General features: G+C 39.9%; 1 protein-coding gene across 1 annotated transcript in view; it reads right to left on the bottom strand.

Moving 5' to 3' along the window:
- lrp5 (low density lipoprotein receptor-related protein 5) overlaps positions 1 to 21,225 on the bottom strand; it is a 65,449-nt gene that overhangs the window by 7,166 nt on the left and 37,058 nt on the right. The window contains exons 12-28 of the mRNA XM_035157325.2: positions 12,072 to 12,288; positions 11,804 to 11,957; positions 9,187 to 9,322; positions 8,681 to 8,925; positions 8,188 to 8,372; positions 7,551 to 7,699; positions 6,431 to 6,608; positions 5,677 to 5,873; positions 4,115 to 4,317; positions 3,725 to 3,915; positions 2,392 to 2,601; positions 2,131 to 2,256; positions 1,358 to 1,594; positions 900 to 1,010; positions 572 to 811; positions 331 to 473; positions 133 to 230 (exon numbers count right to left, since the gene is read on the bottom strand). Of these exons, the coding sequence (XP_035013216.1) occupies positions 133 to 230; positions 331 to 473; positions 572 to 811; positions 900 to 1,010; positions 1,358 to 1,594; positions 2,131 to 2,256; positions 2,392 to 2,601; positions 3,725 to 3,915; positions 4,115 to 4,317; positions 5,677 to 5,873; positions 6,431 to 6,608; positions 7,551 to 7,699; positions 8,188 to 8,372; positions 8,681 to 8,925; positions 9,187 to 9,322; positions 11,804 to 11,957; positions 12,072 to 12,288 (3,020 nt within the window). The remainder of the gene's footprint in view (positions 1 to 132; positions 231 to 330; positions 474 to 571; positions 812 to 899; positions 1,011 to 1,357; positions 1,595 to 2,130; positions 2,257 to 2,391; positions 2,602 to 3,724; positions 3,916 to 4,114; positions 4,318 to 5,676; positions 5,874 to 6,430; positions 6,609 to 7,550; positions 7,700 to 8,187; positions 8,373 to 8,680; positions 8,926 to 9,186; positions 9,323 to 11,803; positions 11,958 to 12,071; positions 12,289 to 21,225) is intronic.

Below are 21,225 nucleotides of genomic sequence, written 5' to 3'. Positions count from 1 at the left end.
TTAGAAGACATAAAAATAGAGGTAAATAACTTCTGGAGGAGCAAAAACAGTCCAACACTGAACTTACATTGTTTTTTAATCAGACATTTGCTGGTCAGATGGATATGGTCCATGTGAGACAGTTTGTATTACCTGTATGATCTGGTGGTGGATGGACTGTTGGAAGAGTAGAAGATCTCTGTGTTGTAGAGAGAGCGGTCAGTAGCCGGGGACGGAGGTGGGTTTAGGATCTACAAATGAAATATCTTTGTTTTATTTGACTGTGGAGAGAGAAGAGCAAGAGACTCATTGATCCGCCCCGTGTGTGTGTGTGTGTGTGTGTGTGTGTACCTGAGGGTAGAAGGCTCCCTTGGTAGATGATGAGCTGCTAGATGAGGCTCCAGTCACGTGGTTCCTGTCATAGAGGGGTGCTCCACTGCTGTTGCTGCCCATCAGGCTGACCGAGCTCATCATGGACTTTCCACAAGAAATCCCTGCACAGAGAAGTTCACATTTTACCAAGACAATAACATGTTACTACTGATATTGTGTGTCAGTAACATCATCACTGCTGCATTGTGTCTGATCTTACCTTGGAAGGTGCCATGTTGGGAGCTGCTTGGGGAGATGAAGTTGAGGGGTACATGGGGCGTACCACCGATGTACTCATGAGGAAAAGTCCCACTAGGGCCCTTGTAGCGACGACACACCACACGCTGGCAAACAAAATAAGCTGCCCCGATAACAAAGACCAGCAGGATGATGGCAATGACTGGACCAATGGTGTTGGGCCCCGTGTTGGGGATGCCACTGGAGGGAGGTGACACATTCTCTACATATTGAGAAAAAAGATAAAATGGCTGGGCTACACATGGTTTTACACTATATGGTATGTTGTAGGAGATTTTCAATGTTTTTACCACAAGCAAGCTCATCTGATCCGTCGGGACAGTCAGAGTAGTTGTCACACTGTTGTTTCTTGGTGATGCACTGGTTGTCACTACAGCGGAACTGATTGGGATGGCAGATAGCTGCAACCGAGGATACACAAATTGGAGACACATTGAAATGCTGCTTACATGTTAATTCTTTAATAGAAGTTGTAGTGTAGTCTGTCAAAAAAAAAATTCGTCAAAATAAACTCAAAAAAGCCACTGATGCACCAGTTCAGTTGGATTGTACTCAGGTAATTACGAAGTCGATTGTCCAGGCAAGATTCACGTTTTGGTTGATATTCATTTTCCAGTTCAAAGGCAAACATACATATTTTTCTCTTCATGCTCTGGTAAAAACCCATGTACCTTACTGGTGCTTCCCCTGACATTAACATTCCTGCTACCTTTATTCTGAATCCTAACTGTTTCAAGTGTAAACCTACTTTCACAGTCTTGCTCATCAGTGTCATCAGCACAGTCGGGTTCACCGTTGCAGCGCCTCTGAGCATCAATACAGCCTCCTTTATCACACAGGAACTGGAAGGCTGAGCACACGGGACAGTTCTCCTCATCACTACCGTCTTCACATTCAGTAACGCCATCACACCGCCAAGCCATGGGAATACAGTCGATCTCCCCTGTGGAGCAGGTGAACTGCTCTGTGGAGCAAGTGGGAGGCTCTGACAGAGACAACAGAGGCATTGTTTGTTCATTGTGTGGTGGAGAAGAGGACAACGACATAATATAAAATGCAAATGGAAGGATTGAACACAGAATGTCAGGAGACCATAGAGATCAGAGCCTGCAGTGTGTTAGTATCGAGGCACAGTAGACCAAAATCCACTGCCATGGTGTGTCCAACAGCGAGGGGGGGTATTGTGGGTATGATTGTAAACATAAACGACCGGATTATCATAATAGCATGCTAATATATATAAAAAATGTGTTGATTATTCAGGGGGTTTTTTTACAAACATTTTTAGTGTCATAATCTCTGTCTGTGCACTTACAACAAACAAAAGTTTAAACCCACCACCACCCATCACACTGACTGGACACTGGAGATCCTCCTGAATTCACAAGTCAGTTCAATCAGACTGAAACCTGAACCCAAGTAAAGAGGACAGGTCAGTTTGCCTTGCCAAGTTTCACAGAGTAATGACTAGGGAGTGAATTTTGGTCAGAATGCACCATTATTCTCATCACAACTGTTTACCTCCACAGCGCAGCAGGTCCTGCAGTAACACCAGGTGCATTGGACAGGAGCAGCGGGGTGTACCATCACCCTTAGCAATGCAGATATGAGAACAACCCCCGTTGTCACGGGAACAAGGGTGGGATGCTGGAGAGAAAAAATTGTTATTACTCAAAAATAGATGCTTTCCTGCTAAACTAGTACCTTAAACAAAGCCATTAACACAACTTGCTGCAATAAGTTACTCAGTTACTCATGTGTCAGAGTGGCAGAGGTCCATACCAAATTCCTGTGGGTCCATCTCTTCCACAGCATGGATGGAGGTCAGGTATGATATCCGTCCCTGAATGCGTGTGCGTCCATCTCCTGTCAGTTTGTCCACCCTCTCTATCATTTGCTGCTGCCGGTCGATCCAGTACAGATGGCCTCCCAGGACTGTCAGCCCCATTGGCTGGAGAATGTTGGAATCCTGGAGGACGATGCGATTGGCTCCTGGAGGAGTGGGAGTAATGTCCATATGAAATCTTATGAATAAGAAATTAGTAAACCTGACCAACCTGTCTAGATTTCTGATAACAAAAATGTAATGTTGTAAATATATAATTAGAGAGAGAGATTAAGATATACATATAATTAATTATTTATTAATTTAAAACAAATTACAACTTCTCTGACACTCACACTATCATAGTTACGAAGTGTGACTGGGTTTTAAGTGATAAGTGGAAACATTCCTTAGTAAATTATTTCATTCTGGAAGATCTGAAAGTCAGACAGATAGGTACCAGAGGAGACTGTTTAACTATTATTCAATTAAATTAGAAAATTATTGAGAAACTCAAAAATTCCCACAATGAGCAAACACTTTGGAGCGAAAAACTCCATCATTAACCGGAAAAAACCTCTAGCAGAGGTAGACTCAATGTGGGTGGCCATCTACCTTGACAGGTTGGGGTGAGAGGAGAAAAATGGGCAAGAGAGGAGACGTGGGTGGAAAAAAGGATAGGGGGAAAGAGAGGAGAGGACGACCAGGAACAGTTGTTTAACCGTCATATTAAGCTGTCAGACTGGTTGCTATAATAAGCATAATATTTACAGATCTAATTATGTTATTAATGATAGCAGCAACAGTTAAAATAATAATAATAATAATCACAATTATAATTGTTGTTAAGCTAACAGCACCTGGTATTCCCAGGCAGTCTCCCTTTCCAGTACTAACCAGGCCCAGCCCTACTCACCTTTCAAGATAAAATAAGAGCTATGGTGGTATAGCCACGCAGAACATTATTGAATTTATCTGTGTTCTTTAAACACACATATGTTCATTTATTTGTCCACACAACTGACAGGAAAGATGATTGGATTAATGATGAGACACTGCTATTACAGTTTTTTTTATATCTTTTTACCTGACTGCACAGCTAAGCAACAACAGACTGGTGAGAAGAATCTCCATCTCTCCTTTCACAGAGTTTAAAGATGATGATAATAAACAATAACACATTTAGTACAAAACACACATTTCTATTTCTCTCTCTGCAAATGAATCTGAAGAGATTCAGTTCAATCTAATGGTCTAATTAAACAATAATTTGTGTTTCTGTTGACTCACCTGTAAGATCACTGCTCTCGATGCGTTTAAGGTCAGCATCGACCCAGAACAGTTTTCCCAGTTTATTGTCCAGAGCCAGAGCTACTGGTCTAATCAGACCAGTGGTAAACAGAGATTCTCTCTCTGTCCCGTCCAGACTGGCGCCTTCAATTTTAGCTGAGCGCTCTTGCACTGTGGTGAAATACATGTACCTGCAGTGGGACAAAGGCACATTTATACACTATAGGGCACTCACTTTATTCTCACTGTGTCACTGAGATACACCAGTATGTTCCGTTATACAGTTCTAATGACTTGTGTGATTGCAATAAATTCCTTCCCTACATAGAGTACAACATATCTTCAAGTAACATTTATTTTGAGCAGCCACAAAAATACAAATGAGCTCACCCTTTCTCAGCGCTGACCATGATGGCCCGGGGCTTGTCCGTGTCGTCCTTTAGGACCACACCCACAGTGTGTCCATCCATCCTCTGGACATTGATTGTGTTGGTTGTCTCACAGGTCCAGTAAATGTGGCGGCTGTACGGGTCCAGACTCAGGTCATGAAGCTGGTTGTCCATTGGCTGAAAAGTGCTGCTCACTATCATGGACTGGGGACAAACACAGCAAGGTGTGGTGGGCAATCTTATATTCAAAGTCATATTAGGCTGGGTAAGCTGCTCTCTGTCTTACTATGTTTCCCATTATTTGTTTGCTTATTTACATATACATCAGATTCCCAATAAATGTTATGCTCAGAGAGTTTTCGCTCAATCTGATATAAAGTGGGGGGGATCCAGATCATGACGAAATCTGATTCTGGTGGATCGACCCTCAACCCTCCCTAATTCCTAAGCCTCAGGTGAACCTTTCTGTTGATGTTTAGAAACCTTTCACAGGTTTCAGTGATGGAAGCAGGGGAAACAGAGTTCCAGACTGAGAGAATAAACTGTCAATGTTCAAGTGCCTGGTGTGGACACCATCACAACAGATGAAGACTGGACATTTAAAGAAGAGGTCAAATTGTCAATAAATGCCATGTTAGGGGCTGTACAGGTTTACAGGATGGGACAAGGGATAAAGGACTTTTTACCACGCCACATTTAATATTTTATAGAGGTCTGACTAAGACAGTCATTGGAGCCAACATGGAGAACATCCTGTGCAAGTGGGAGGATCTACCAGGAGGCTGGGAATCTTTTCCATAATTTCAGACATCTTAGCACTTGTATTCTTTCTTTATGTTCCTCACAGTGGAAGCTCCAATAATGATAAGATAAGATAAGATAAAACTTTATTGATCCACACACCGGAGAAATTCACTACAGCAGGGAAATTCACTAATAATAATAAAGAACCTTTTTTAAAGAGGAAGGCGGAGAATAAATGTAAGGTGTCATAGAGCGGGAGGAGTGGTGGAGGAATAGAAGGGACAAAAGTAAGTGGTGAGACCCATATGATGGAGGAGAGGCCTAGGGAGAGGGACTTAGAAGAGCTTTTAACCCTACTCGAGTCATTTGCCTGTTATTAGTCTCCATCTGCTCATTGAAGACACTGCAACAACAGGGCAAAATGTTTAATCTTCAACTGTGTCCCAATCATTGTCTGCATTTAAATTGTATAAGTGGAATTGTATGTTTTATATATCAGCTTGTGTACATCTTTTGGTTGTAGTTTTCATATAAGCCATTCTCTACCACAGCCACATGCATTACAATTCAAACACTTTTACAATTAATTTATGGTTCACAGGCTTGTTCCACTGTACACACTCCTCATATGTCTTCACATACTACTTTCTCTTGTCCAAACCAGGACAAAGCTTCAGAGTCTCAGAGGTGTGATTGAGAAAGAAATTACCAGCAAGAAGAAACATGCTGAAGATAAAATCATATTTTAAATCACAGCTACTTCTTAGGCTCCATACAGGTTTCATATACTGTCAGTGTGTGTATCATGGCAAATTTTACCATGGCTCCATCGTCTCTGGCCCTTCTTATGTTCTGTCGTCCATCCAGCCAGTAGACAAGGCGGTCCAGTGGGTCATAGCTGACGGCTCGGACGTTCCTTAAGACGTGGATGGGCAGGATGATGTCAGGACTCTGCTCTCCTAAAACCATCCTGCTGATGCTGGCCTTTTGACTGAAGAGCAGGAAACTAGAGGGAGCTGCAGACAAAGGCAGAGAAAGAGAGAATAATTGAGTAAGCAGAGTGGAAACAATGTTCTTCCTGCCAAAACATAGGCTCTAATTTTCAGTGTATATATATATATATACACATACAAAGACAACCACCCCAGGTGCTCTGAATTATGGTCCCTGAAGCTAAGGACCGGGGTAAGAATGAAAGTTGGAAACATGACATGCTTAGCACCCCCATAACGTAACGTTTAGAGAAACGAGGGGGTGCTAGTTTGACTGTGTGTTTCGGAGTGGAGGCTGTCTTGACCGCAGTCATAAAAGCTAGCCAGCAGCACTCTTGAGCTAACTTTGGGATCTGTACACTGCCTGCAACAGGCCAGGCAGATATCTTATGACAATTGCAAATGTAATACTTAGCAGCCAATTTATGCTCAATTTAAGACAATTTAAGATCTTAATTTAATTTATTTAGATTTAAGAGCCGTGGAAAACCTGTACATCAGACATTCGTTTTTACAGTCACTCCTGGCATTCAAACCAGGGGATTTCCATTCTCAGCCATCCTGTGCTTCTCTGTACTTACAGCTACAGTTTCGTCCGTCAGGGTTCAAGGTGTAGTGGGAGGCACAGCGGCATTGAGCACCAGCAGGCGTAGCCAGGCAAAGGTGGGCACAGTTGCCATTGTTTTGGGAGCACTCATTGCTACCATCCTGGCGGGATGAATGGAAAACCAGGATGTCCAGCATTAGCTCTAGCTGACCCTGAGGACACAATGATTCAACAAAAATGAAGTACAGTATTACAGCTAATATTTATCATGTTAAAGGGATAATTCAACAAAATTTTAATTCACTCATTATCTACTCACCACTATGCCCCAGGAGCAGTATTGAGGCATTTTATGTTTTTTGCCTAATGTTTTTTACTTTTGAAGAAGTGGTCACAATTTACTTCAATTGTATTGGATTTGGCTGCAACGCTGTTTACCCTTGAAACTCCTATTTTTTCCCCTGTTTTGTGGACTCAAACACTTCACCCACCCCTCCATCAGGAAAGGGGTGAGTAGATAATGGGTGAATTATAATTTAGCTGTGAACTATCCCTTTAAGGCCAATTCATGCTTCTGTGTCGAAGCTATGCCTTAGGTGCGCACGGAACCTCAGCACGGATCCCAGCTTTCATAGTTAGGTGTGTGTGAGTCGCACTGCAATTAAACGCTAGTGGCGTCTCTGTTTACTATAGAACAATGGTGAGTGTTACTAAATGGATCGTGTTTGAGTTGGAGGTGATAGATGTTGAAGAACAATTACTTTGTCTTAAAGAACTACAACAAAGAAAAGAAAGACGTTGCCTGTGTTCTTTCCTTCAACTCAATTCAAAAATGGCTACGAGTCTGTGGGACCAAGCGGACCAATCACAGCTCCTGCTGTCTGCGTCACTGACGGGTAGTTACATTTTTGGGGAGGTGCAAACCAGGCTACGGCGTAGGGCTCTGCATATGGTACAGGTCTCTGAAGCAGAAGCATGAATTGGGCTTTAATGTTAAAGCAAGTAAGACATGAAATACATTTACAAATAACTTCCTCTCCTCAAGACTTTAATAAAAGCCGATAAAAGTACAAATTAGGAGCACAATAACAGCACTGATCAAATATTTTGGTTAGAGAATTTGCTGAAACTTTTGTTTTGAACTTGTTCCAAACCTGCAACACCACAGTGCGGTTGAGCCCACTGCGTTTATCTGCTCTCTCAATACTCCGCAGATTGAAGTCTGTCCAGTAGATAAAATCTCGGTATTGTGTCAGACCGAAGGGGTGAGGGAGGTCGTCTACTATGATCTCTCTCTGAAGGCCTGCAGAGGATGAGACAACCTTTATTAAAATAGCTCCTCATCTTCTTATTAACAATGTCATCTTCCAAGCATCAAGTAACACCATCATTAAGGACTTGAAGTAAATAGTGATCAGATTAATTGGTTGGCGAGATGATAAGCATTGGCCAATGCCTGTGCTCACAAGGCCACACACCAGTAGGTAGCCTTTTTAGTGTTGCTGCCAATGACCCATGGGTCAAACAACTTTTTTTTTTCTAGCAGAGCAGATGAGGGAGGTTTGTGTGGAAGTCAACATTCTTCCAATACTGCTGCAAAATAAAAATACATCTGTAAAAATTAGAAGGGGTTGGAGTGGAGGAATTCAAGGATCTGCAGGATCCTTAAGTTTAACAAATACATTCTGTTACAAATAATTTGATTATATCCATTTGTGATATTAATTCAAATTGTTGTGGTCTGTTTATTATTTATGTGCCCTGTTGCAATGTTAGTGTGTGAATCCAAACCTTGCAAGTTGGTGCTTTCGATCATACATGTGTCCAAGTCGGTCCAATAGAGTCGATGGTCTACATAGTCAATGGTCAGTCCGTTTGCCCGGCCCACTTTATCAACCAAGGTCATGATGATGCTGCCGTCCATGTATGCTCTGGCTATACGAGGTCGACCACCCCACTCTGTCCAGTACATGTATCTGCGGAGACAGAACATTGTTTTAGCCTGGGACGCACATGAGATAGTAGAGCTGTGTGCAGCGCTCATTGCCTCACTGTTGTGCACTTTCTCTCTCTCTCGCTCTATCTGAAGCATAAGAATAGGATGTTATCATAAAATGACAATGACATCATCAAGACAAGTGAGTGCCATGTGTTACAGAATTGGCACATACACACAAATAGGGGATCAAAGGGTGTCAGGCTGTTATTGCCGTGAATGAACAGTGATGACCATTGACTTCAAGTTAGGCCAATATGAGAACCCAATTATTATATGCAGTAATACCCTTTAGCTGGGTGCAGTGCCAGTGAGCGAGGGTTGTCCAACGATCGCGGGTTGTCAAGATCCTTGCAAACCAGAACCTGCCGGTACTGGCCGTCCAGCCTGGCCACCTCGATACGGTTAGTGCCTGTGTCGGCCCAATAGATGTTACGACCCATCCAGTCAACTGCCATGCCTTCTGGGTAGTCCAGTCCAAACTCTATGACATGTTCTACTGAGCTGCCATTCATATATGCTCTACTAATTGTCTAAAAAAAGGAGAAAGGCGTAAGAGGACAAATCTCATTCAGAGTTCAATACAAAGTAATGGATGTACCAAAATACTAAATAAGGAATAAAAACATTGTCCAACTTCCTTCCTCTGAAACAAACATCAAACTGCCCACAACATGCATTCTGACTTCTACTCATTTCAAATCTGATGTTTTATCATACATGTCTGTTTCAGCTAAAATGACACAATTTAAATTCAATCCAAAACTAAGGTTGGTTTCCACAGCCTAGCTCACCTTGGACTGTATGTCAGTCCAATATATTCTCCTTTCAGAGACGTCAAAGTCGAGAGCTGAGGCTTCTTTAACTCCAGTCAGAGGAATGGCCACGTCGTTGCTGTTGGTGCCCAAAGAGATACTCCTGATGTTGTCCCTGTAGAAAAAAGCACTAAAGAAATGTTTTCCAGTCCAAGGTAAGACCTCTGCAACACTAATTATTTAATTTTTCACACCCATTTATCCCTATTAACAGTAATAAAAATGCTAAATACTTTAGGAACAAAAACAAAAGAATGGCCATTCAATATTCTTCACACTTTTGTCTTGTCTTACTGATAATAAGTTACGAAGTAAACATGGTAAAAATGTAATCGACTCAGTACAGTTTTATCAAATTGAAAGAGAAACTAGCAAGAGACAATCCTTACAGTAGCCATGACTCCTTTTCTGACACATGAAAACTCAGAAGTCATTACCACATTATATATTTATTAAATATATACAGTGTTGTGCATGAACGAGTTCAAAAGAACGCGTTCATTGAACACGTTCATTTTTATGAGAACGATGAACTGAACGCAACTTAATGACAAATAATGAATTTGAACGGTGAACACGTTCATATTATCTGAGGTCTAGCTAAAACGTTACGGAATGTTTTCCTTCTCCTGAGGAGAGACGCTGTCTAAATCGAATGCTTGCACCATGTCGTTGCCTAACCTAAACCAACTAACTCGACTTCGCACTACGTTACCCATGATTCATCGCACACACATGTAGTCCAAACAAGCAACGTATTCCAAGACAACAGCTCTCGGTCTCATATAAAAATGGCAAGTGAAAGCAGAGACGCAGACTCAGCGACTACATCCGATGCACCTTATTATTATTTGCGGGATTTTTACACACTGTCTGATAAAGATTCCGACAGTAAAAATCTCACCTTCTGTGCAAATTGTGTCCTCCTGCGCTGAAAAAGCAAGTCCGGACGTCAGCCTCATCCGCATCTAATTTAAAACGGCATGTGGAGCTGAAGCATCCAGCTAGCCTAAAAAGTTATCTCCAAGTAATTGAAAGTCAAAGAAAGACCAAGACCCCCTGCCAACAGCCCCAAATGACCCAAACCACATTGTCTGCAGCCTTCAAGGGTATGATTTCCCAGCAAAAGGTAGACAAACTCGTGCAGGGTATGAATAAATAAACAGGCAAAATTAGCAATAATTAAAACAAATTTAAAAAAACATTTCTTTTAGGAATTGATACATATGAAGTCCAGTTTAAGGCAAGGGGTAGTGATGGATAAAGTTTTCTTTAAAAAACAAGTGAAGTCTTTCATTCTCACTTTCCACCTTAAAACTATGAAATGAACTGAACTATGAACTAGTTCAGAATTTAAATGGTGAACTATGAACGTGAACTATTCATGTTTACTTGTGTGAACTGAACTTTGAACTAGTTCATGAGAGGTGTGAACTTGCACAACACTGAATATATAATGTATTCTATTTAGTGGTAAAAAAGTAAATAAACACTTAAAATTCATTTCGACACCTTTCTGTAAAAAAGTACACAAGTAAAAATGTAATGCTTAGTTATTACATGGCCAGGACACACAACAGAGCACAAGTAATACCTAGAGTTGTACAGTCCAGAGCAGATCAGTGAAGGTGATACTAAAGATTTCTGGCGATATGGAGAAGTGATTACAGACTGACACTCTGCACAGCACACTCCTCAGCTGTAGGACCACTGTACACTAAAACTGTGTAAAAATATGGCAATCAATTCAAAAATATTGTGGAGGTTAATCTATGATTTTATCATCTGTAATGTTGCCGTCACACTTCAAGTGGGCCTCGATTGACTCTGCTAACTACTACCTGGTTACCTACTACCCGGTTTACATTACACAACACATAACGTTTTGTCAATATTGCCAAGCTAAACAGCCTGGCTGTTGCTAAGATGACTGTTGCTACATCCTACAGTTAACATGCACATTATGTGTATTTGAGATACAGTACTTGGAGATATTATACAGCACTGAAAGACTCATCTGTGTACTATAGCAAAATAATAAAACGCATTTGAATTTTTCATAAAAACAGACTAACAACCCCTTATTTTATTTTTTAAACACCTTGTTTCTTTCAGATTATCAAAGAGGAATACAAGTCCCTAATATCACTAATATCACTTTATATATCTTTTGTTATAGTGCCAAATTATTGAGATATCAACTGTATAATAAAAATATTTTTGTAAAGTTACTTAAGGGTCAGTGGCTCTGAATAAACTGTAGAACATCTTGAGCATGATGAGAGTCCTCAATGATGTAGAAAAGCTGAGCCACCACCATCAAACATCCAAACAATTTTTTAAGTTAGTGTCAGGCTGTACCCGACTTCTGATTATTCTCAAAGGCTTGACACACCTGCAGGAAGCAGTTATCAAGTAGTGACCCAAATGAAAAATATCAACCTGAGAAGTAGTGTAATATGTCTTATTGAATTAATTTATTTATGCACTGGATATAAACAAGAAGAATGGAATATGTACTAATAGTAGGTGAGGGGATCCTTAGAAGACTGAGCATCCCTTTTTTGCTCCACTCCAATACAACAGGTAGACGTACCTGTTAGTGAAGAGCAAGAAGGCCTCAGGCACCACACAGGTCTGCAGGTCTGAGAGAAGCTCCATGCCCATGGGGCAGGCACAGCTAACAGTCTGTCGCTGCCAGAAACACAGATGGCTGCATCCACCATTATCCACTGCACAGCCATTTGTACCTGGACACATTTTGAAGGACGGAACATCTAACTATTTAAGTTTCTATAATTTCACATTTTGCTCTGCTGGTTCTACTGCTGTTCGAAAATCACTCGAGAACCTTTCCTCCTTACCGTATGTCTCTGTCACTTTAGTGGCCTTCAGTCCCATTAAATCTGGCAGCTGATCAATGATGATCTCTCGTACCGCCGTGCCTTTGTGGACCCTCTCAATGCTGCGCCTCTGCCAGTCAGTCCAGTAGATGTAATCACCCAACAGAGTGAAACCAAAGATATGAGGTAGTTTGTCCTCTAGCAGAGTCTGTCTGTTACTGCCATCCACGTTGATCACCTAAGACAGAAGTAAAGAGAGGAGGCAGGGAAAGGTTTGGAATTTTTTCAAGGCAGGAGAACAAATTAAAATCTGATTCTTACATTCAACATAGAGAACATAACAAACTAAAATTAAAACCTGACCTAATCTAATGTGCCAAAGAATGTTGTGACCACCTAACCTATGTGTCCTTGAGCATGGCAACACACCTGCTAGCACCATGGTTGCTATTGCTGCCTCTGACCTTTGACCACCCCCCACCGCCCCTAGAGGAGGGGTCAATTTCCATGCAGAAGGTAATAGAAAGGTAGAAGTTGTGAGCAAAGAGGCTGAGGAAGTGTTGGAAAGGTAAAAGAAGAGCTGGAGGAAATATGATGGAGGCAGATACACACTAATAAGATGTCCACAGGAAGTTAGGTGTCCAAAAATAACTGACATCGACACAATGGGATACTGAAAAGTGATTTTAGAGGGGAGCTCCAAACAAAGCATTTATTTCATTGTCCCTAGAGGCTTAGTGTGATGACCAGTTACAATACAACATAATACATACTACAAAAAGCCTTAGTGACAACACTTGATTGTTTTGGTGTTTATTTTTTGATTAAGTTTAATAAGTTATACTACTGTCTATATTAAGCAGAAACCACAAAACACATAAAAGTCCAGAAAAATTAAGAGCAACAATGAACAGACAGAAATTGTGTTACCCGGATTGTCTCCTGCAACCACTTGACAACACTGACTTACCACATAGCATTCATATAAACCTTCAAACTCATGGAAGTCTTACTCAAATTGGACCTCCCATATTGTATTTCATGTCTCACCGTATCACAGCCCCAACAACACAGCTCCTTGTGTTGTTTAACACAATAATTTGTCTTTGTTCCACACCTACAGACAACCAAACCCTAGACCTTCATGGTGAGATTTAAAAAACACTCCTTGACTAATAAAATTGATATTACAGCATTAGTAACAATATCACTAATATACTTAAATATATATATATGTATAATGTATACACAACTTCCTTATATAATGCAATTACAAGGTGTGATCAACAAGTTCTGAGACAATTCCTATACCAGTTTTTGTGACTAATTGCAGGTGCACTTTTGGGATTTTACCATAAACCAAAAAAACTGAAAACAAAAGGAAAGGACAGACAAGTTTTATACCGACTTGAAAAAAACATTTGCTATAATGATATCATTTTATGCGTCAATCCTACAACTCACGTCTTGTGTTGCCGTAACCCACGAGATAATATAACCAAGTGTAAAAGTAGAATTTGTGTTGTTGCTGTGATGAGCAGCTATCTGTTTCATGAATGCTTATTTAAATATCCATTGAGAGGGTAAGAGGGTGAGCAACAGAAAAAAATAAATCATTCAGTTTGATGGGCCTCTGATCCAAGGGAGGTCCCTGACCCCTTCACAAAAAACATGTTAATTTATCACTGTGACACAATTAGATATGGTCATGCCAGTGAAAAGACGTTAGAGACTCCCTTTCTTTGCTCTCTCCTTCTCTCTCGCTTGCTCTTTCTCTCTGCTGGATTTTTCAGGAAGAATTATGCAATGCGAGTGTGATTATCTTTCCTGTCCTTTCCCATTTTGGGTGAGAATTTCTCATTTCTTGATGGACATGAGAGAGAAAAGGACAAAAAGACAGAAAGAGAGCAGACAAAGATGTGATCAGACACGCAGAGAGACATCAGAGCATTGCCAAGCAGTTCACATACGCTCACATATTCTCTGATAAACATAATGAATCATACTGGATGAATGGAATCCTCTGGAAAACTGCACAGTGAAAACTGCAGTGTTTCATTCAGAACCTCAATGCCTTGCAAGTGGGGACTCACTGAAATCTTTGACTACTTGTATCAGTGTTCAAAACTCACATTTCACTATCATTTCCAGTTTACAACACAAGATCACCTGACTTTAGTGTTAATAAAATACATTATAACAGGCAAGATTTCTTTCAGTAGCCATTGATGATTACTTATTTGTTGGTTTGATTAGAAATTTATTATGAAAAATATATGAAAATAGTTTTTTAAATGGCCATTTAAATTTCTACGAGTTCAAGATGAGGTTTTTGTCTGAGTAACAATGTCTTATTACAGACTTCTATGTAGCTGAGAACACATAATGAGACTATTTTACTTTATACACTGAATTGGGTTTCAATATTTCAATAAAGAGGATCAATTACTACGTATTTTGCCATTGTGCATTGTAATTCTACCTCCAATTTTTGTTCTTACACAATTGGTTACATGTTAAGGTTGGTTTATGACCTCTTTAGAGCTGGTTCTGAAATCTTGCTGTATTTATAAATGGACTGTCTTTATAAAAAGATTTTCCAGCATCATCAACTACTCAAATCGCTTATTTTAAAGATATTTTAAAATTTTTATTGTTTTATTTTGAGAGAACAGAGAGAGTAAGCTGTGAAGGGGGGCAGACAGAGAGTCGGGGGAAAACATGCAAAACAGGGCCGCAGTTCAGACTCGACCCCTGGCCGCTACGGCTGAGGACTGGCTTCAATGGGGCGGCAGCTCTACCATTTTCTATTAAACAACTTTTTTTCACTGTCAGCACAGTGTTGTGTATCAATTTGGATCGTGCATCTATTGCACTTCTGTCCATCCTGTGAGAGGGATCCTTCACATGTGGCTCTATCTGAGGTTTTTATGCTTTTCTACACTGTTAATAGTGTTTTTTTGGTAGTTTTTCCTTACTCTTGCTGAGGGTTAAGGGCAGAGGATGTCGCACCTTGTTAGGCCCTACGAGACAAATTGTGCTTTGTGAATATGGGCTTTACAAATAAAATTTAATTGATTGTCTGAATTTGGGGTTCAGTATCTTGCCCAAGGGCGCTTCAAAACACAGACTAGAGAAGCTGACCTACCAACCTTCAGGTGGACTAGTGGACAACCCTCTCTAACTCCCGAGTCTCAGCTGCCACTATGTGTAAGTGTCTGCTTGTGGCCAATCATGGCAAAAAGTGTGGATGTGGGATCATTGGTTTCACAAAATTAAGACAGAAACCCAAATTTTGTATTTTTGCAAAGTAAGTACATGTATCAGTAAAAACATTTAGGCCATTTTAAGAATTCCAAGTGGCATCTGTGGTAAATAATATGGAAGGAGGGAGCAGGGAGGAGAGGTGTCCTGACAGGAGTGACAGAACACTGTGGATCTGAGAGCTGCCCACACAGTACACTCTCAAAAGAGATTTGTTAAAAGTAACACGTGTTAATTTTTAACAGACTAGCATGTCTAGTTAAGAAACACATTTTGTGTTGCTTTCAACGCAATCAGTTCGTTAGAACATTTAACACATGATGTGCATTACATATTTCAACACAAATATGTGTTAAAAATAAAAATGTGTTTATACATTCTTTGTGTGCTAAAATTGCAATAAAATTCTCCAAATAAAACAAATGCATGGAATTCAGGTGACATTTATTAAAATCATTAAATCATCTAAAATATACAAGTGATAAACAGATCATATAATATTCATTCACACATTGCAAAAACAATTATTTTCAAGCTAACAAACTCCCCAAACTAGATATCAGATTTTGTGGGATACAGTAACATACATTTTTACATTTTGTAGATGGAAAGTAAGCTGTTTGGAATTAAATAACCCAATGTAAACTGGATTATAGGTCTGTTTGACAAAAATGATAACTGTACATGAACCCTTTACAACCACAAAATATAGTAAATACAGTAACAGCTAATTTGCAATTGTCTAGTTCGATTTTAATAATTAGTTAAAATTTAAGCTGTACAAACACTGAACACATCAAACCTTTATCCTGGATGAGGATGGCAACTTTGTTGTTCTTTGCCATGATAATATACTGAGCTGTTTACTGGAATCTCCTAGACGCACGACCTTGTGTTGGTAGACTCCCACTGCCATCAAAGGAGGTCTCTTTGGGAGGCTGGGAATGCTTTTTCCTGTCTGAGAAAACACAACTATATAAAATATCAAATAGGGCTGGCATGGTGTCAGTATTTATCTCATTTGTGTTTTCATATAATGGGGTTTTATTATATGATAACACACAGTTGTCTAAATTCATGATACCATAATATTATACAGTATTTAAGAATCACATTGTGTACATTGTAATACTGTACCTTACATCCCCTTACCATGCAATCCAGTATCATGAACATCAACTGTGATAATTCTGTGTTGGTTTTGTTTTTATTTTAGGTTTTTGTGTGTTCTTTCTCCTGCAGGGTATGTGTGCGGCAGGGGGCGTGGCTGGCTTCCCCTGCATCAGACAAGTCACACCTGCCTCCACTCTGCTAATCAACCTGCCCATAAAAGCCTTGTCTTCACTCCACTGCGCTGCCAGGTAATTCTGTCTTGTTTGGTAGTTGCGCTGCATTCTTGGTCTCAGTGAACCCTCACTGTTTTTGTTTTTGAAGTGCCTTAGCCGTGTTTTTCTCCGTTTGCTCAGGTAATCCTTTTGGCCTTGCTGCTCGCCTGCATTTGTGTCTTAAATGCAGAGTTTTTTCCATGTGCTCAGCCCTCGTGCCGTCCCTGGGAACCTACTAGCCAGCCTCTTCTGTCTCCACTGCCAAAACCTAACAATCAATTGTGTTATTTTTTAACATGCAATTTTCCATATTTAAGCAAATATTGTGATGTAATATTGAAAAGGTCCAAAATATTTCGCATTTATTTCCATATCATCCAATCTGGATGCCAAAGCAAAAGCCTCATCAACATTTGTTGATAAATGAGATGAGATTCATAAAAAAACATTCATAGACAAGAGCAACTTTCCTTCCGGTGTAAGATAGGGCCGATTTGACACTGCATCTGGTCCATCCTTTGGCCCTCCCTGACGTAGTAGGAGGTAAATAGTGTGTGAGGTCTTCTTTCACCCAAAGTATTTTCCCAAAGTCTGTATCCAACTGAAAAGTAGCAGATTGTAAAGAAATTATATTAAAGTAGAGCTGTCAATTACCATTATTCATGTGTTCTTGCTATGGTTTTAGACAGTCCAAAAATATTAGTAAACATGTATAACTCTCAAATTCCAAAATGGGAGTGCGAAACTTAAATCTGTGATGCCATCAAGTATTACATGTGGAACTGCTCTATAGACAATTAATTTGGAGTATATTGGTTTATTTTCGGTTTCAGATCCAAGAGCACTACAACAACAAAAAGCTAATTTAGGTATAAAAAAGGAAAACATTGTGTGGGTCCACAAAATCAAAGTTATTCTCGATGAAATCACGATAACATATTAGAATTCTTAATTTAGGTGCTGTTCTGGTTTAAAATGGAAATCGTTACATGCATTTATGCTTAAGTATAAAAAGGTAATTACTAGGTTTCAAACCAGCACTTACAATGAAATATACTATATACTATATTCTTACCAAGTATGACAGGTCTACAAAGCAGGGATGTCTTGAGAGTCCCACCCCATTCAATTTGAAAAGCTGTAAAAGAATGTGCTGCTTACTGTCATGAAAATATTAAAAATAATCTGTTACCTACCCTTATAGATTATATCTCAATTTACCATTTTAATTTGACTTAATTCTTCACCTAAGGTCACAGTCGCCTACCTCTGGCAGGCCTCTCTTTAGTAAAGTAGTCTCTGACATGAACTAATTTAAAAACATGCAACAGTGTAAAAACATGCAGATACAGATAAAATAATCAATAATAAGTGCAAAAACTTTGATTTTAAATAGAAAAAAGACTTGTGTACGTCAAAGTTTTAAGGACTAGTTAAAATTTCTCACAGCCTGATGAAGCTGCCCTCTAGCTATGTCAACATTTGTGTTAAAAAAAGAAGAGGATAATTGTACATACCAGATTAGCATCTGGAGATGCCAGAGGGACAAAGAACTTTGAGAGTGCTCCCTTTGCACTCCACAGCCTGTCACTCCTCTTGTGATTTTCTCAGAAAGCATGTTGTTTAATGTCACAAGTTCCTCCATGACAAATATAAAAAACACAGTGGTAGACGGTGCAGTTGGCCCTGTAGACATTGTCGCCCACTGATCCCAACCATTGAAAATACTTTTCCCATTCTCCTCTGTATTTCTGAAATCTTTTCTTTTTTTTCTTAGAAAAGATCGCTGTAAGCCCTAACGAAGCAACACTATTACTCATGCTTCTCATTGGTCTTTATGTGTGCCTTGACTCACTGAACACGTCTCGACCAATGAAAAGCGCATTCTATGTTTGGGGAAGTGAAACATGACATGAGAGACAGGCTGAGGGATTAAAGAGCAGGAGGGTTTCCCACATCTTTGTCACACAAATCGCCCGTGTGAAAATACGGAACAACTCTTTTGGTGTCCAATTACGGAATGATTCCCTATTTTACAGGACGGTTGGCAACACTAATTAGAACTTGACTCCCAATCCCTCTTTTTGTCAGTTTGACACGAAGAATCCCCCAGCATCCACCTCTTCTGCTTCAAGCTAGCATTAGTTAGCATTAGCTTGGCGTTAGCTCCCAGTAGAAGATGCAGACACCTAGAATTAATGTAAAATCTTAGTCTCAGCCAATAACCTTTTAATATAAGACACTGGTAGCGAAACGCCTTGTAAAAAGTGTGCAAAACAAGACTAAATATATGAACAATATGCTCCAGGTATGTGACTTGTAAAAACCCTATATTGTGCCATCTTTGCAAACAACCAATAAATGAATAAATAGAAACTTGAAGTTGTATGAGGAGTGAGTGTTGATGTGAAAGGAGTTTTAAAAAATGGCTCTCGTCAATTAAGTGCTACTTATTGACTGCAAACTGCAATTGAGCTTTGCTTTTTGTTCATGTGAATGAAAGAAGTTATTCGAATCCTGTCCAAACCTTCCTGCCACAGGACAGCTGCACACTGACCCTTCTCTGTCCATTGATATTACACTAAACAGCAAACACAATATGATAGAAACCCAGGAAAGCTGCAATTGTCTTGGGCTCTATTGTGTAATGCAGAGCTGTCAGCTGACCAGTGTTGTGCAAGTTCACACCTCATGAACTAGTTCAAAGTTCAGTTCATACAAGTAAACATGAATAGTTCACGTTCATAGTTCACCATTTAAATTCTGAACTAGTTCATAGTTCAGTTCATTTCATAGTTTTAAGGTGGAAAGTGAGAATGAAAGACTTGTTTTTTAAAGAAAACTTTATCCATCACTACCCCTTGCCTTAAACTGTACTTCATATGTATCAATTCCTAAAAGAAATGTTTTGACATTTTTTTTTAAATTATTGCTAATTTTGCCTGTTTATTTATTCATACCCTGCAAACAAAAGGCACAACAAATCATAGTGCTATGCCTTGCTATGAAACCAATTATTAGGCCAGACCTTAAATTCTATCATTTAAATTTATAAAATAAATGTGTGGACAGAGGACAAAAAGTTTTTTGGGGGGTTTGTCTGCCTGGTTGCAAACCATTCACTAGTCTGATGAAGGAGGGCTTTTCCACTTTACTCAGAGGCTGTAAATCTCCAACAATGTAGTCAATTACGAGTTTGTCTACCTTTTGCTGGGAAATCATACCCTTGAAGGCCGCCGACAATGTGGTTTGGGTCATTTGGGGCTGTTGGCAGGGGGTCTTGGTCTTTTTTTGACTTTCAATTACTTGGAGATAACTTTTTAGGCTAGCTGGATGCGGATGAGGCTGACGTCCGGACTTGCTTTTTCAGCGCAGGAGGACACAATTTGCACAGAAGGTGAGATTTTTACTGTCGGAATCTTTATCAGACAGTGTGTAAAAATCCCGCAAATAATAATAATAAGGTGCATCGGATGTAGTTGCTGAGTCTGCGTCTCTGCTTTCACTTGCCATTTTTATATGAGACCGAGAGCTGTTGTCTTGGAATACGTTGCTTGTTTGGACTACATGTGTGTGCGATGAATCATGGGTAACGTAGTGCGAAGTCGAGTTAGTTGGTTTAGGTTAGGCTACATCTCGGAAATTTTACGGGCACTGAGCAACGACATGGTGCAAGCATTCGATTTAGACAGTGTCTCTCCTCAGGAGAAGGAAAACATTCCGTAACGTTTTAGCTAGACCTCAGATAATATGAACGTGTTCACCGTTCAAATTCATTATTTGTCATTAAGTTGCGTTCAGTTCATCGTTCTCATAAAAATGAACGTGTTCATGCACAACACTGCAGCTGACACACATATTTACTAATTAATATACAGCCCTACATTAACTTACATGTGCACTGTTTTGTGTTGGAAACACTGAAACACCAGAAAACTGGTTTCAGCATTGGAAATGTCTTTAATAATGTTGAAGGCCTTCGATCCAGTTCTGGACAAATCTGGAAATTTTACACTAAATGTATCTGAAAGTAATGTTCACACACAGTATTAAACATGCTGTATAACTTAGGACAGTTCTCAGCTTACTATGGTTGAACTCAGTTTCTGCATCAGCTCTTTGTGAATAAGTGTTTCCTGCTCCATCTTTGAGGCCTTCAGCTCTTGCACTTACGGAGAATTCTCGTCTCAGGGTTTTCTTTAATATTCTGTTTTGTTTTTTATCACTACGGGATGTCATAAAGGGGGGGTAACCCTTGTCTTGTGTCCCCAGAATTAACTTTCACTATGATAATATCAGTCAATGTTTTGAGTTCATTGCGAAAAACAGCTTTATGCAGCCGATGGTTTCTTTTTTCCAATCAGTTTTAGCAACGCCTGCTCTTGAGCTCCTTCATTTTCTGATGCAGGGCAGGATTTTCTTACTCCAAAGCCTCTGAAACACATTTTGTCCAAGGACTGAACTTTGTGTTTAAGGTTCATATCTTCGCTGTCGAGGCGAGGAATCAGCTTATTTTGCAGGTGAAATTCCTGAGGTCTTCACCTGCACCAGGACACACAGCTCTGCTTCTGAGCTTTATCTTATTT

Source organism: Hippoglossus stenolepis, chromosome 5 (genome assembly GCF_022539355.2).
Source record: "Hippoglossus stenolepis isolate QCI-W04-F060 chromosome 5, HSTE1.2, whole genome shotgun sequence".
Lineage (NCBI taxonomy): Eukaryota > Metazoa > Chordata > Actinopteri > Pleuronectiformes > Pleuronectidae > Hippoglossus > Hippoglossus stenolepis.
Note: the sequence above shows the minus strand (reverse complement) of the source record. Positions and strands in the feature narration are given on the sequence as shown.